Source organism: Prunus avium, chromosome 6 (genome assembly GCF_965620075.1).
Source record: "Prunus avium chromosome 6, drPruAviu1.hap1.1, whole genome shotgun sequence".
NCBI classification, from domain to species: domain Eukaryota; kingdom Viridiplantae; phylum Streptophyta; class Magnoliopsida; order Rosales; family Rosaceae; genus Prunus; species Prunus avium.
In genome coordinates this window covers 12793424-12807124 of record NC_142289.1, presented here as the reverse complement: position 1 = coordinate 12807124, position 13701 = coordinate 12793424, and the positions used below count along the sequence as shown (strand labels likewise).

At 37.7% G+C, this 13701-nt stretch overlaps 1 protein-coding gene across 1 annotated transcript; it reads left to right on the top strand.

Moving 5' to 3' along the window:
* Nucleotides 1-2338: 2338 nt before the first annotated feature.
* Nucleotides 2339-3649, top strand: LOC110746858 (zinc finger protein STAR3). Its single transcript, XM_021947088.2, has one exon. The coding sequence runs from the start codon at nt 2400-2402 to the stop codon at nt 3447-3449; it is 1050 nt and encodes a 349-aa protein (XP_021802780.2). The 5' UTR covers nt 2339-2399; the 3' UTR covers nt 3450-3649.
* Nucleotides 3650-13701: the final 10052 nt, after the last annotated feature.

Here is a 13701-nt window from a genome sequence, read left to right as displayed (position 1 = left end):
ATTATAATATACATATATACACCTATATACACATATATTATATATGTATAATGTATGTATATATATATATATGTTATATATAAATATATAAAATATACATATATACATGGGTATAATACATATATATATATATGTATTTTATAATATAATATATATATATATATATATATATGTATTTTATAATATAATATATATATATATATGTATTTTATAATATATATATATATATATATATATATATATATATATATATATATACATGTATATACATGTATGTGTACATATATATATACATACATGTTTGTGCCTGATAAATCACGGTCATAAGCTGGCCGAAGGAGCCCCTTCTCTCGGCCCTGGCACTTGTTCGTAAAAACTGAAATGCAGCGTTTCGCCAGGGTACTTCGCCTTCCTAAAGACAAAAGAAGAAATGCTAAGGCGTGATCATCTCGGCATCAAGCGCAGGCCGAGGCCGAGGCCAAACAAAATCGCGGTCAAGGCATTAAAGGCAAATCATCACGTGACAGCAGGGTCCCAGGCTTCATTTAATGAAGTAGTGCCTGTTTAATGCAGCAAACCCATTGGCCACAAAGAAGCATTTAATGCATGAGGGAAGGTGGGAAGTGACTGAAGTCAGGATTTGGTGATGAGGATCAGAGTGATTAGACGTGGACATTCTCACAAAAATTCTGACAGCCTGAGATATTGGTTCACCAGCTATCCAGGCCATAAATGCGTCTCCATGGCCAGAAGTTCAGAACCCACGATCAAGAGTGGCGGCCGAGATTCACCGAGATTTCTGGGGTAACACCACCATACTTCACGATCCCAAATGTCGATTGGACACCCACTTGCGCTAATCAGACTCCACTATGCGTAAATTCAGCCTCGATTACTCATCCAGGGACTCTTACTATAAATACAAGACTCGAGCTACATTCAAAAGGTTCAACACCAAAACAAAGCCTCCCACGGATCAACTTATTTTTTCCTGTAATGCACTTTCAATATCTTTACTTGCTTTCCTAGGAGTAGTGTTAGATTGTAAGGAAAATCCATTCATCAATATATCATACGACCCTTGATTTTCAAGGCGCCGGAGCACCATCCTTGTTGTTCGTTCACTCACCCCATATATCACACGACCGTCGCTCCCTGAGCAGCGCGCCGGAGCACCGCCCAAAACCCACCACCAACACCATCACTCAACGGTCTTGTAGTTCAGGCCGTGAACCTAACAGCCGAGATCAGTTCCTCTCTCGGCTACAATCGTTTGATTAGGAAGACGAGTTCACACAGGCGCACCACTTATTCATCCAACACTCATCAACACATCGACGCACGGTAGACCGTGCTGGCACGCCTGCGCACAACCGCACCGCACCCAAAAGCAGGAAACCGCGTGTTAACGCATATCCCCTCGGCCCGGAACTCCAGGCCGTGAGATTTGCGCGGCAGACAATACATATGTTTATATTATTTATAATATACATATATACATGTATATACACATACATGTCACATATATTATAAAATACATATGTACACATACATAATATATGTATTTATACATATATACATATACATAGATAGTTTTGAAATAAAAAATAAAAAATCTAGTCCTAGTCCAAGCGTACACCAAACGCAGGATAAGTGTTATCCAACTTAGACCAAGCCAAGCCAAGCCAAGACAGTCCCTAAGCATAGTCCATACCAAGACAGTCCCGTGTACCAAACGAGCCCCTGTAGTCCAAGAGATCAGGACTATATATATTTAATAGAGATTGACTAATTAAAAAAGAGTTACAGCATTTATGACTCCCTAAATTAGAAAGTATGATTGGAGTTAAAATTTTATAGAGAGCTCCAAAAATAAATTTGATATGTTTTTAGCTAAATTTTAACTCAAAAATAGAGATCATGATTGTAGATGGTTTAAGAGTAGTCAAATTCACTTGTGTCTGAATGCTTCTAGAGCATGGCTGCTAATAAGCACTCCACCTGATGCAACGAACTAGAATCATATAAAATTGAACCCATTTTGACTGATTTCAGGACCTTCGCTTACAGCTCCATTTATATAATCTTCAACGGAAACACCCTGGAAGCGTTCTAACGAAAACAATACAGATACGACTTTGCTCCGGCATAGTGGTTGTCCACTAGCTCTGATTGGCCACTGCCGACTTTGGGTCCACATGACCCCACTTGGAGGAGAAATGCCCGCCTCGTTCAAAGGTCCCAGATGATCCAATCGTTTGCCACCTGGCAGGAGGGCCCCACCTTGGCGTGTACTCTCTCATATATATTCACAGCCTTTTACTATTTTCAGGTCAATCCCAATCCAAACTCAGTCAGTCATGAGTGTTAACAAAAAAGAAACTATCTGCGTCTAAACGATGTCGTTTACCGGTCAACCGTTTAACATACCCTCGGCGTGTTCCGTCGCGCCTACCGCTGAAGACCCGGACCCGGAAGTTCCGCTCCGGAAACTGTCGATGGTCCGAACGCGAATGGATTCTCTGCAGTGCTTCCTCACCGAATCGATCAACGCCAACGCTCTGATCAGCAAGGACCAGATGGACATGGTCTCAGCCGGAATCGCCTCTGCGATCCGCGAAATCATCTCAAACGGCACCGCTTTGTTGGCCTGCTCTCAGAACCTGGGACCCGCATCCGACCCGACCCGAACACCCGCCGCCAACAACGAAGCAGCTACAGAGGTCAAGAAAGAGGAAGAGAACGATTTCCAAAACGACGACGCGGAGGGCGAGATCGTGGAGGTGGACGCGATGGAGCTGCTGGCGGAGCACATCCACTACTGCGAGATTTGCGGGAAGGGGTTCAAGCGAGACGCGAATTTGAGGATGCACATGCGGGCCCACGGGAACCGGTTCAAGACGCCCGAGGCCTTGGCCAAACCAGACAAGAACCCGGCCGAGCCGAGCCGGAAGACACGGTTCTCGTGCCCCTATATCGGGTGCAACCGAAACAAGGGGCACGTGAAGTTTCGGGCGTTGAAATCGGTGATCTGCGTGAAGAATCACTTCAAGCGAAGCCACTGCCCGAAGATGTACTCGTGCAATCGCTGCAACAAGAAGAGCTTCTCGGTCGTGGCGGATTTGAAGAGCCACCTGAAGCACTGCGGCGAGGCGCGGTGGCGCTGCACGTGCGGCACGAGCTTCTCGAGGAAGAGCAAGCTGTTTGGGCACATGGCCTTGTTTGAAGGGCACATGCCGGCGGTTGAGGACGAGAAGAGTGGTGTTAAGGCTGCGACGGCTATGGATCAGGATGAGGATGAGGAGGAAGAGGTGGAGGAGAATACGACGTCGTTTAAAGGAAGGGAAATGGGGTCGAATTTTTTAGAGGATATTGAATTTTCTGAGTTGCTGGGAGGGTTTGGTTCCATTGATGGGTATTTTTTGGAGGATATGTTGGTTGACTTGTGACAGTGGTGATGATGATGATAAGGTATTACTTTTAGTATATATCTTTGATTTGTTGTTGTATTTGTTTAGATTTTAGAGTTTTTATGATTTATTGTTGCATATGTAATAAATTTTTGTGATAAGAGATTTATCAAGTTTCTTTGTGGTAAATTTCTGTTGCTTTTTCTAATAAGTCGAATTAATAAAACCCATTTCTGGAATTCTTGGTTTAATGTGCTTGCAATGCAAGGCTGCCTTTGATTTGTTGTTGATTTCAAATTTTAGCTACTAAATGATGTGACAAATCTCGAATTAACTGCATCTTAAACGGGATCACAGATGAACAAGTGAAAAACACTCGAAATTTTAAGGTGATTGTAAGGATTACAATGGTTTTGTAGTGAAGATTTCAGCTAATTTTTAGATTACGAAATGTGTACGAGGCTGGTATCCGATTTCCGTTGGAACTTAGAATTGGTAGAGAGAGACCATCCAGATACACTTGAGCTAGGTGAAGTCTTTTACTTGTGTCTGAGAAATGTGGTTCTTTTAGACTCTGCTCAATTCTTCCACCAGTTAATCTTCTGTTGTGGTGGTGCTTAACTTGTTGTCTACTGTCGCTGCACAAAGCTTGTCCTTGTTGCCTGTTTTTGTTTGGTTTGTAGTTCCTAATAAGTGATATTTTAAGTTGAGAGAAAACAAACACAGAACAAGTTTAGAAGCTGCGGACGGTTGGGCAGTTTTTTACTGAAAAATTGTTGTGTTTGAGTGATTAATAAGTGTTTGTTGACAGGACAAAAGAGATGGATGAGTCTACTTTGGTAGAGTTTATAATACTGCAAAGATTGTCTGTTGTTGTTGGTATTGGCGAGGAGGTCAATGCATTATTGAGGCATGGGTTTTGTTTTCATGGCACCTAACCTCTAAGAGCATTTCCAGCAGTCAAACCCTTGCCATGGCAACTACTATTCATTTTTTTGTTTTTTTCACAACTTTTTTTACTTAAACAATTATTTTGGATAATATTTTCGGGTAAGATTTTTGGGTTCCTACGTGTCAATACTATTCATGTTGATGTTGTATTTTTAGTTATGCTTTGTTTTTTTAATGCTTTGGTTGTGGTTTTTTTATTTTGTATGCTTTGGTTGTGGTTTGTTTTTTATGTATGGAATGTTTTGAATAAAAAGGAATTTTGTTGAATATTTTCTTTATTCACTTAAAAGAAAATCAATACAACTAAGAAAACAAAATACATGAATTACCACTAATTTATTAAACAAAAAAAAAAATACAATGAAATGAAAGGCAAGCAAACTAACTTAATGGTTTTGATCATTTAACCAATCCGTGTTGCTAGGTCCATCGTCACGAAAAAGCTTTCGTCTCATAACATCCCTTCGTTCTAGCTTCCAAAATTGTTTTGATTCAGGGGACATATGGCTTGTATTCATGGCCATAGTTTCCCGATCCTTTTTTTCAATGTTTTCTTGGCGTACATACTCCTTTTCTTTGCCTATATACTCCCTTTCTTTTGCATATTCTAGTTGAATTGCCATATCATGCTCTTGTTGTTTCATATCCATTTCAATCCTCATGGCTTGGTGCTTTGAAATGTCCTCCCAAAATTTAGATGCATTCTTGGTAGAATTACTCCCTCTCTTCGCCTTCGCCGCTTTCCTCCCAATAGGCCTAGGCTCCCTTTCGATAGGTGAGTCTTGACTCATCGGGGAATCCATAGGTGTATCCGATGTCGGTGTCTCATGGAGTGGCGTTTCGTTCAACACCACCTCTGGACCCGTTAGAATAATTTGGAATCTCTTACAATTCTTCACTGCCTCCCAACATTGGGTATGAGTGAAGGCTTTTTTGCCTTGCCCAGTAGCACCAAACCACATTTGTACTTGCATAATCTATAAAAAAAAAATAATGGAAATGCAAGCAACTTTAAAAAATATTGTCAATGCAACATGTATAAATAAAAAATAATGGAAATGCAAGAAATTTTAACAATTTATTAGAAATACAATAAATATTAACAAAATATAAATATTGCAAGAAACATTTAAATAAATATTGGAAATACAAGAAATATCAATAAAATATATAAATTGCAAGAAACATTTAAATAAAAATTAATGACATAGAAATTAATAAAACGAAAATTAAAAATAATTTACCTCATTGCTAAGGTTTTCCCTACTTCTATGGTTGTTCATCGCTTTTGCCAAGGCATCTCTCCATTTCGCCAACTCTTTATTAAGAATTTTCCACCTACTAGATAATGCCATTTCCGTACGGGTCAAACCCATTGCCCTTTCACAAAATTCCTGATGAATTTTTTTCCACATATGACAGAATTTCATCTCATTACCCGTTACGGGACAATGACTAATTTGGACCCAACTCTCACACAACAAAACATCTTCCATCGTGCTCCATGCCCCTCCGGTTTCATTAGAAGAACCCATAATATTTCATAGAGAAAAATACAACTTGAAAGGGAAAAAACTTAATATTGAGTAGAAGGAGAAGAAAATGTATGAGGATTTGGTGTTAAAAGTGAAGAGTATTTGTTGGTATTTATAGAAAATAAATTCAGTATTTTTTTGGAATTTTTTTAAAACAATTTTGATTTTTTTTCAATTTTTTATTGCACAAAAAATCGGAGCCGTTGGATTGCTGGAAAAAATTGAATCGGAGAGCCCAGCTTGCGCCACGTGGAAGAGAGCCGTTGGGGGACTGTAGTGGGGCGCGTCAAATTTTTTTTAACGTTGGCGCGTGTGCTACACGTGCCAACGTTAAAAAAATTTGAACACCAGGGCTGACGTCAACTGAAAACAAGTTTTGGCCCTCGGGCCAGCCCAATTCGCTGGGTCCCACAGCTTGCCCGGGCTGGGTTTTGTTGCTGGAAACGAGTTTTTGGGCTTGCCCCCCCCTAGCCCTCCCCTTGCCCTTGCTGCTGGAGTTGCTCTAAGCTGAGATGTTTTCAATTGGATCAAGTATGATTTTCATAATTTCTCCCAAAAAACAAAAACTTATTTATTTATTATTACACTCTCTCTCTCGTACAGTGCCATTTTCTTTTGCCATTAGAAATGAGACAAAAGGGTTTTGGTGACCTTTTTATCAGTACTGATCCAATGGATGTGGGAGATCTGAAGATAGAATTTCAAGTCTGCCCTTGAATTTTGTTCTTTGTAAAGGTCAGTTCCATGAACTTCAAAACGTCTCAGTTTGATTTCAAACTTCAGTAATTGTGTCAGTTAATTACAAAAGTTGACAGTCTTTTTTTAAAATTTCAATAGTTGGCCCATTGCACATGCCACTTTTTGAAGGTCATTTGGGTTACTACAGCTAAGGACAAGCCCAGAAAACATAAGAAATATTAAGGGACGTTTGGTATCCTACTCAAGTGAGGAATTCAAAATTTTGGATTTTTCTTAAAAACAAGGAGTTGTCAAATTCAAAGATTTAGAAAGATTGTAAGCAAACAAAACAAACACCATAGTAGATAACTTACTTGAAACAATAAGGCTGAAACTATAATCTCCAAACACTTCAAACTCTTCCCAAAGGAGAAAGCAAGCCTAGATAGAACTACTCAACTTCAGTTCTTATTCCTTTCCTAGCAGCCTTAGTTATGTTTTTCCCTGAGGCTATCTAATCTGCAAAGGCAAGCAGCAGCTGGAGTCAAGCTGATACAAACGGTTCTAAGTCTGACACCTAAAGCAAGAGGGGGTAGTCCAAGAACACAAGCCAATTCCAACTATGAAGGTTCCGACAAGCAGCTGAAGGAAGCATGAGGTGTTATCCTAATCAAGCAGGAGGTGGCAAGTTTCTGTAGCATAAATATGACATTGCAATTCGATCCTTCATTGTTCTCCAAATTGCACAAGAGCCCTAAAACAACTCCCCCAACCTTTTAGTAATTACAAAACTCCCAGAAGGTAATAACCTTAAATGTGAGCTCAGAGTCAACTAAACCACAAGGCTTAAGGTGCTAGATTCCGGGCTGTTACATTATTAAACCATTTCACACCTTAATTAGTATTCCTCTCTGATTTGGAGTCAGTAATTATATATACTTTACTCCATGAAAAAAGAAAATACAAATAAAGGCTGTATTCTTATTCTCTAGTTTTTATGTTTTTTTTTCGTTTATCTTTTACAGTCCTAAAAACCTAAAATTCGATCATATTGAACTGCCATTTCGGTTTGGCTTGGCAATTAAATATTATATATATTTTTTTTGTTGCCAACAATCGGAAGATAATAATAATAATTATTACTATTAATATTTTATCAACCTGATAACAATAGAAAACCTTGGTAAAAAATGGGGTTGCTAAACAATATAATTTTTTTTTTTATAGAAATAATTACTCTTTTAGTGCATGTGTACGTCACTCTATAGTGAAATTTAGGGTTTTTTTTGCTCTTATTGGAAATTGAAATGTTAATAGGTTGTTTTATTACCTTGATTTGGATTAAGTTGAAATAGAAATATGGAAAATTGCATGAGAAATTCGTATTTCAAATCTCAAAAACCCAAATTTGGAGTCAAGTTACTTTAGCCATAAGTTATTCAATCTTTCAATTTATTAAGTTCTTTGTCGCTAATAGTTGCATGCTCACAATTTATACAATCTCTTAACGTATTGATAAACAGTTGATAAATATGTACACCTAATATATACTTTCTATTTATACCAAACAGCGTGTCACAATTTATACAATCTCTTAATCTATTGATTAACAGTTCATAAATCCGTACACCTAATATATACCTTCTATTTATCCCAAAAAGGGAAACATACTTATTATTTTTCTAAACAGAATGCTGATTTTAAAATTCCACAGTTTCCACGAATCTGAAACGCACCCACTTCGATTCCAAGTGTTAAACTTAGGTCTAGCTTATAGATATGTGAGAGATTAATGGTCTTCAATCATCTTCAAGCCTTGCAGGACGAGGGAGATCTCAGTCAACAGTCTAGAACCTAATAAAATTTTAAATGGAAATGCTCTGAGAGAGAGAGTCACGGATTCCATGAAGTAAATTACCAAAACTTAACGTAATGAATGACAGATGCCAAAAGCCCAATTCATGCATCTCCTTGTAGTAATGCTTTTGACAACTTTGTAGAGAGATAAGGTTTGATTCATATAGCATTTTTGTGGTCAACACAACATGTGACATATATTTTCTAACAAAAGAATACTACCCGGATTGTACGTGGCGAGTAGTTCTCTACCATTTTGGTTGACAAAATGTTCTGTCTACGATGAAGCAAATTGCTTGCATTCTCATTGTGCATATTCATCTAAGAGTTATAGACTAATAGATAGTCAGAGTTTTTGGGGTGACCAATTCCTTTTTGAATTTATTATCCATAAAAGTGAATGCAAATCCCGTGCATGTGATTTCACACTATGGACCCTAAACAGAAACCATATCTATATATATATATATATATATATGTCTTGCTGCATAACAAGATATATGACTAACAAAACAAAAGAAGAAATAGTACTGGGATTGTGAAGAGAGAAGTAAGCAATGTCTATTGAAGCTTTGGCAATGGCGGGCGCAGACTACATGGAATGCAGTATCAACTTCCAAGAGTGGGAGCGGAATGATGGCCTGGAAGATCCACCACCCTATCTGTTAGCTGATGAGCAGAGTTTTGATGTTGATCAGTTCCTCAGAACAAAGGATGGTGCTGATGATATGTTGGCGCTTGATGGTGATTACACAAAGCGAAAGCTTCTTGAATGGGCTAAATCTGTGCTTCAATAATGTCTAACATTGTAACCAATCTCCACTTCCAATTGTAAAATGTATTTATTAACATTTAAATTCATTCATTTTTTTCCGGGGGTGGGGGAAGAAAGAAAAAAATGCTGATTTTTCCAAGAGACAGATCAAGAGCCATGTAAATATAGTTTGCCAATTTGATAGGCTATTGATTTAAATTTGTAAGAATACAAGTTGTCCAGAGCATTAATCTCAAAGTCTAGTTCGATTTATATCGAGTATACTCTCACCCATGGCAATATTTCCACCATGATTTTCGAAACTCTGTTTCAGCCACTATGTATGCAACAAATGATTCCGCAAGCTGCTTTTTGGCAATGCAAATTCCACCACTGATCATACAATCACTTTCCAAGGAAACAAATACACCATTCCTGCTTGGTCTGTTGGCATTCTTCCTGATTGCAAAACTGAAGGATATAACACTGCAAAGGTGAACACCCAAACATCAGTTAAGGTGAAAATGGTGAACAAGCCTGAGGATGAACCTGAATCTCTTGGCCGGCTGTGGAGGCCTGAAAGCAGTGATGACACAAGACTTCATGGAAAGGGGGAAGTTACTGCAAATAAACTTCATGGTATCAGAGCGGGTTAGACCATGTGTAAAAGCCCAATGGCCACACGTGCTCCACTTCACCCAATATGTGTTGTTCACGTGTTAAGCTTGAAAATTCGCCATACGTACGGAGGCATGTGAGAATGTTAGGGTGATATATCGAATTTCAGCCTGGTTTCACTACGGATCGGCGAGAAAAGTATGACAGAAGCTTGCCCTAGGGAGTTGCAATATTGTGCTATTTGATATCATCCATACCGACTGTTGTCTGTTGTTGATGTTCAAAACCTCTAAATCTTGTACTGCATGGTTTTAATTCCTGCACTGCACAGCAGCTTTGACTTTTTTTTTTGGTCCAAAAGGATTATGAGTTGTGAATTGAAAGCTGTACAATATTTACCCAATTGTACATAATTTTCTCTGTTAAGTTTTTCTAGTTTAAAACAATATATGCACGCAACGTTACTTTCGAATTTTCTAAACCATGTAAGTGTGACTTTGAAAATATGTAAGACTGAGGTTCATAGAGCAAAGCATTGAAATATTAACTTTGTTATCCAATTACAACAACAAAAATTCATAACTTTCTACATATTTTTCATTTTCTAGCACATTAAATCATCCTAAAATTCAATACATGATGTTTAAAGTTTAATAATTAATATAGTTACAATTCAAAGATGAATAACTTCAGAGTTCCATCAAAATTCAAATTTGACATCCTTAATTATCTAGTTATCATCAAATAAGAGAACTGCACGTGTAAAACAAAATAAAAATAAACTTACAAGTAGAAGGACCGGTTTGGTTTAGACTGATTTACAAAAGCTCAAAACCGCAACAAAAACAAACCACTACAGTTTGGTTTAGTCTTAAACAGTGTGACTTTTTTTTGTCAAAGCCAAACAAAACCGGCCATTACTGTTCAGATTGGCCAAATTGATGTCTACTCCTACCAAATTGTACCACTATCAAGCCCTTTAGATCACAAGGAACAGTAAGGGGTTACTCTTTTGCAATTCCAAATCTTTTTTTTCGGCTACATAATGTTTCACCTAGTTTCATGTGTTTTGACATTTTCCCACCCAACACCAAGAACACAACGCAACTCAAATAGAGGACTATACTGGTAAATATGGTCACGGGAATTTCAAGATTTTAAAAAAAAAACATGAACTGGGTTGTATATATCAGCGCTGATGGGTGCAAAATGAATATGCTCTATGACATACGCAGTGAGAGTTTTTGTAATTTGTTGTTGCATATGTAATAAATTTTTGTGATAAGAGTAGATTTGTCAAGTTTCTTTGTGGTAAATCTCTGTTGCTCTTTATAACAAGTCGGATTAATAAAAACCCATTTCTTGAATTCTTGGTTTAATGCGCTTGCAATGCAAGGCTGCCTTTGATTTGTTGTTGATTTCAAATTTTAGCTACTAAATGATGTGACAAATCTCGAATTAACTGTATCTTAAACGGGATCACAGATGAACAAGTGCAGAACACTCAAAATTTTAAGGTGATTGTAAGGATTACAATGGTTTTGTAGTGAAGATTTCAGCTAATTTTTAGATTACGAAATGTGTACGAGGCTGGTATCCGATTTCCGTTGGAACTTAGAATTGGTAGAGAGAGACCATCCAGATATACTTGAGCTAGGTGAAGTCTTTTACTTGTGTCTGAGAAATGTGGTTCTTTTAGACTCTGCTCAATTCTTCCACCAGTTAATATTCTGTTGTGGTGGTGCTTAACTTGTTGTCTAAGTGTATCACCACACATCTTCATAGAATTTTAGCTGACAAATATTCTACCGTCGCTGCTCAAAGCTTGTCCTTGTTGCCTGTTTTTGTTTGGTTTGTAGTTCCTAATAAGTGATATTTTAAGTTGAGAGAAAACAAACACAGAACAAGTTTAAGAAGCTGCGGACGTTTGGGCAGTTTTTTACTGAAAAATTGGTGTGTTTTAGTGATTAATAAGTGTTTGTTGAAAGGACAAAAGAGATGGATGGGTCGACTCTAGTAGAGTTTATAATACTGTAATTCTCTGTTGTTGTTGGTATTGGCAAGGAGGTCAATGCATTATTGAGGCATGGGTTTTGTTTTCATGGCACCTAACCTATAAGCTGAGATGTTCTCAATTGGATCAAGTATGACTTTTTCATAATTTCTCCCAAAAAACAAAAACTTATTTATTTATTATTACACTCTCTCTCTCTCTCTCTCTCTCTCTCTCTCTCTCTCTCTCTCTCTCTCCCTTGAATTTTGTTCTTTGTAAAGGTCAGTTCCATGAACTTCAAAACGTCTCAGTTTGATTCTCAAACTTCAGTAATTGTGTCAGTTAATTACAAAAGTTGACAGTCCTTTTTAAAAATTTCAATAGTTGGCCCATTGCACATTACCACTTTTTGAAGGTCATTTGGGTTGCTGCAGCTGAGGACAAGCTCAGAAAACATGAGAAATATTAAGTAGCGTTTGGCATCCTACTCAAGTAAGGAACTCAAAAATTTGGATTTTTCTTAAAAACGAGTTCTCGAATTCAACTTTTAAGATTCAAAATTTTTTTTGGTATGCAACTTAGAGACTTTTTTTAATTAAATATTTTTTCCCAATCTTTTCAAGTTGTATATTTTGAATTGACCCAATGGTTTTGCATCCGAAGAGCGAGTGGAGTCTCTACAGCCGATTCTCTTATTCTTGGTGGTGTGCTGAAGCTTGTGTTGATTCACGTAGTCGGTGATGATGGAGGCGACGTTGTATTTCAATTCCAGAAATTCAAATAGGCGTCTGGATCTGGAAACCAAGCTGGCAAAGTCTACTTGTTTCTTGGAGCAGACTCATTTGCTTTGTTCTAATGGAGTCGGAGTTGGATCCCCAATCCAACTGAATCAAATCAAATAAAATCAAATCAAAACCACCTTATTCTTCTATTTGAAAGAATGAACTTTTACAAATTCATTTTGGACTTTGGACTCAAAAACGAAAACTATTTTTGAGTTTAAAAGGCTGATTCAAATCCAATACCAAACAACCACAAGCTTAGATGCTATTCAATGTTCAATTCTGAGCCCCTTTAACAACGAAAAGGAGGCAGACAAAACTGAATTGACAATGATACAAGGTTGTGATGATATCAGTAGAAGCAATAGAATCCTGAACAACAACTCAATAGCAAAGCAACTAAGAGATTTAGAAAGATGGAAGCAAACAAAACAAACACCCTAATAGATAGCTTACCTGAAACAATAAGGCTGAAACTATAATCTCCAAACACTTCAAACTCTTCCCAAAGGAGAAAGCAAGCCTAGAGCTACTCAACTTCAGTTCTTCCTTTCCTAGCAGCCTTAGTTATGTTTTTCCCTGAGGCTATCTAATCTGCAAAGGCAAGCTGCAGCTGGAGTCAAGCTGATACAAATGGTTCTAAGTCTGACACCTAAAGCAAGAGGGGGTAGTCCAAGAACACAAGTCAATTCCAACTCTGAAGGTTGCGACAAGCAGCTGAAGGAAGCATGAGGTGTTATCCTACTCAAGCAGGAGGAGTAGCCTAAACAAGCATGAGGATCTATCATATTGAACTGCTATTTCGATCCTTAAATGCTCTCCAAATTGCACAAGAGCCCTAAAACAACTCCCCCAACCTTTTACTAATTACAAAACTCCCAGAAGGTAATAACCTTAAATGAGAGCTCAGAGTCAACTAAACCACAAGGCTTAAGGTGCTAGATTCCGGGCTGTTACATTATTAAACCATTTCAGACCTTAATTAGTATTCCTCTCTGACTTGGAGTCAATAATTATATATACTTTACTCCATGAAAAAAGAAAATACAAATAAAGGCTATATTCTTATTCTCTAGTTTTTATGTTTTTTTTTTTCGTTTCTCTTTTACAGTCCTAAAAACCC

What these genes read in the sequence shown, in the direction of transcription:
- LOC110746858 (XM_021947088.2), top strand. Translation starts at nt 2,400, where the DNA reads ATGTCGTTTACCGGTCAACCGTTTAACATACCCTCGGCGTGTTCCGTC.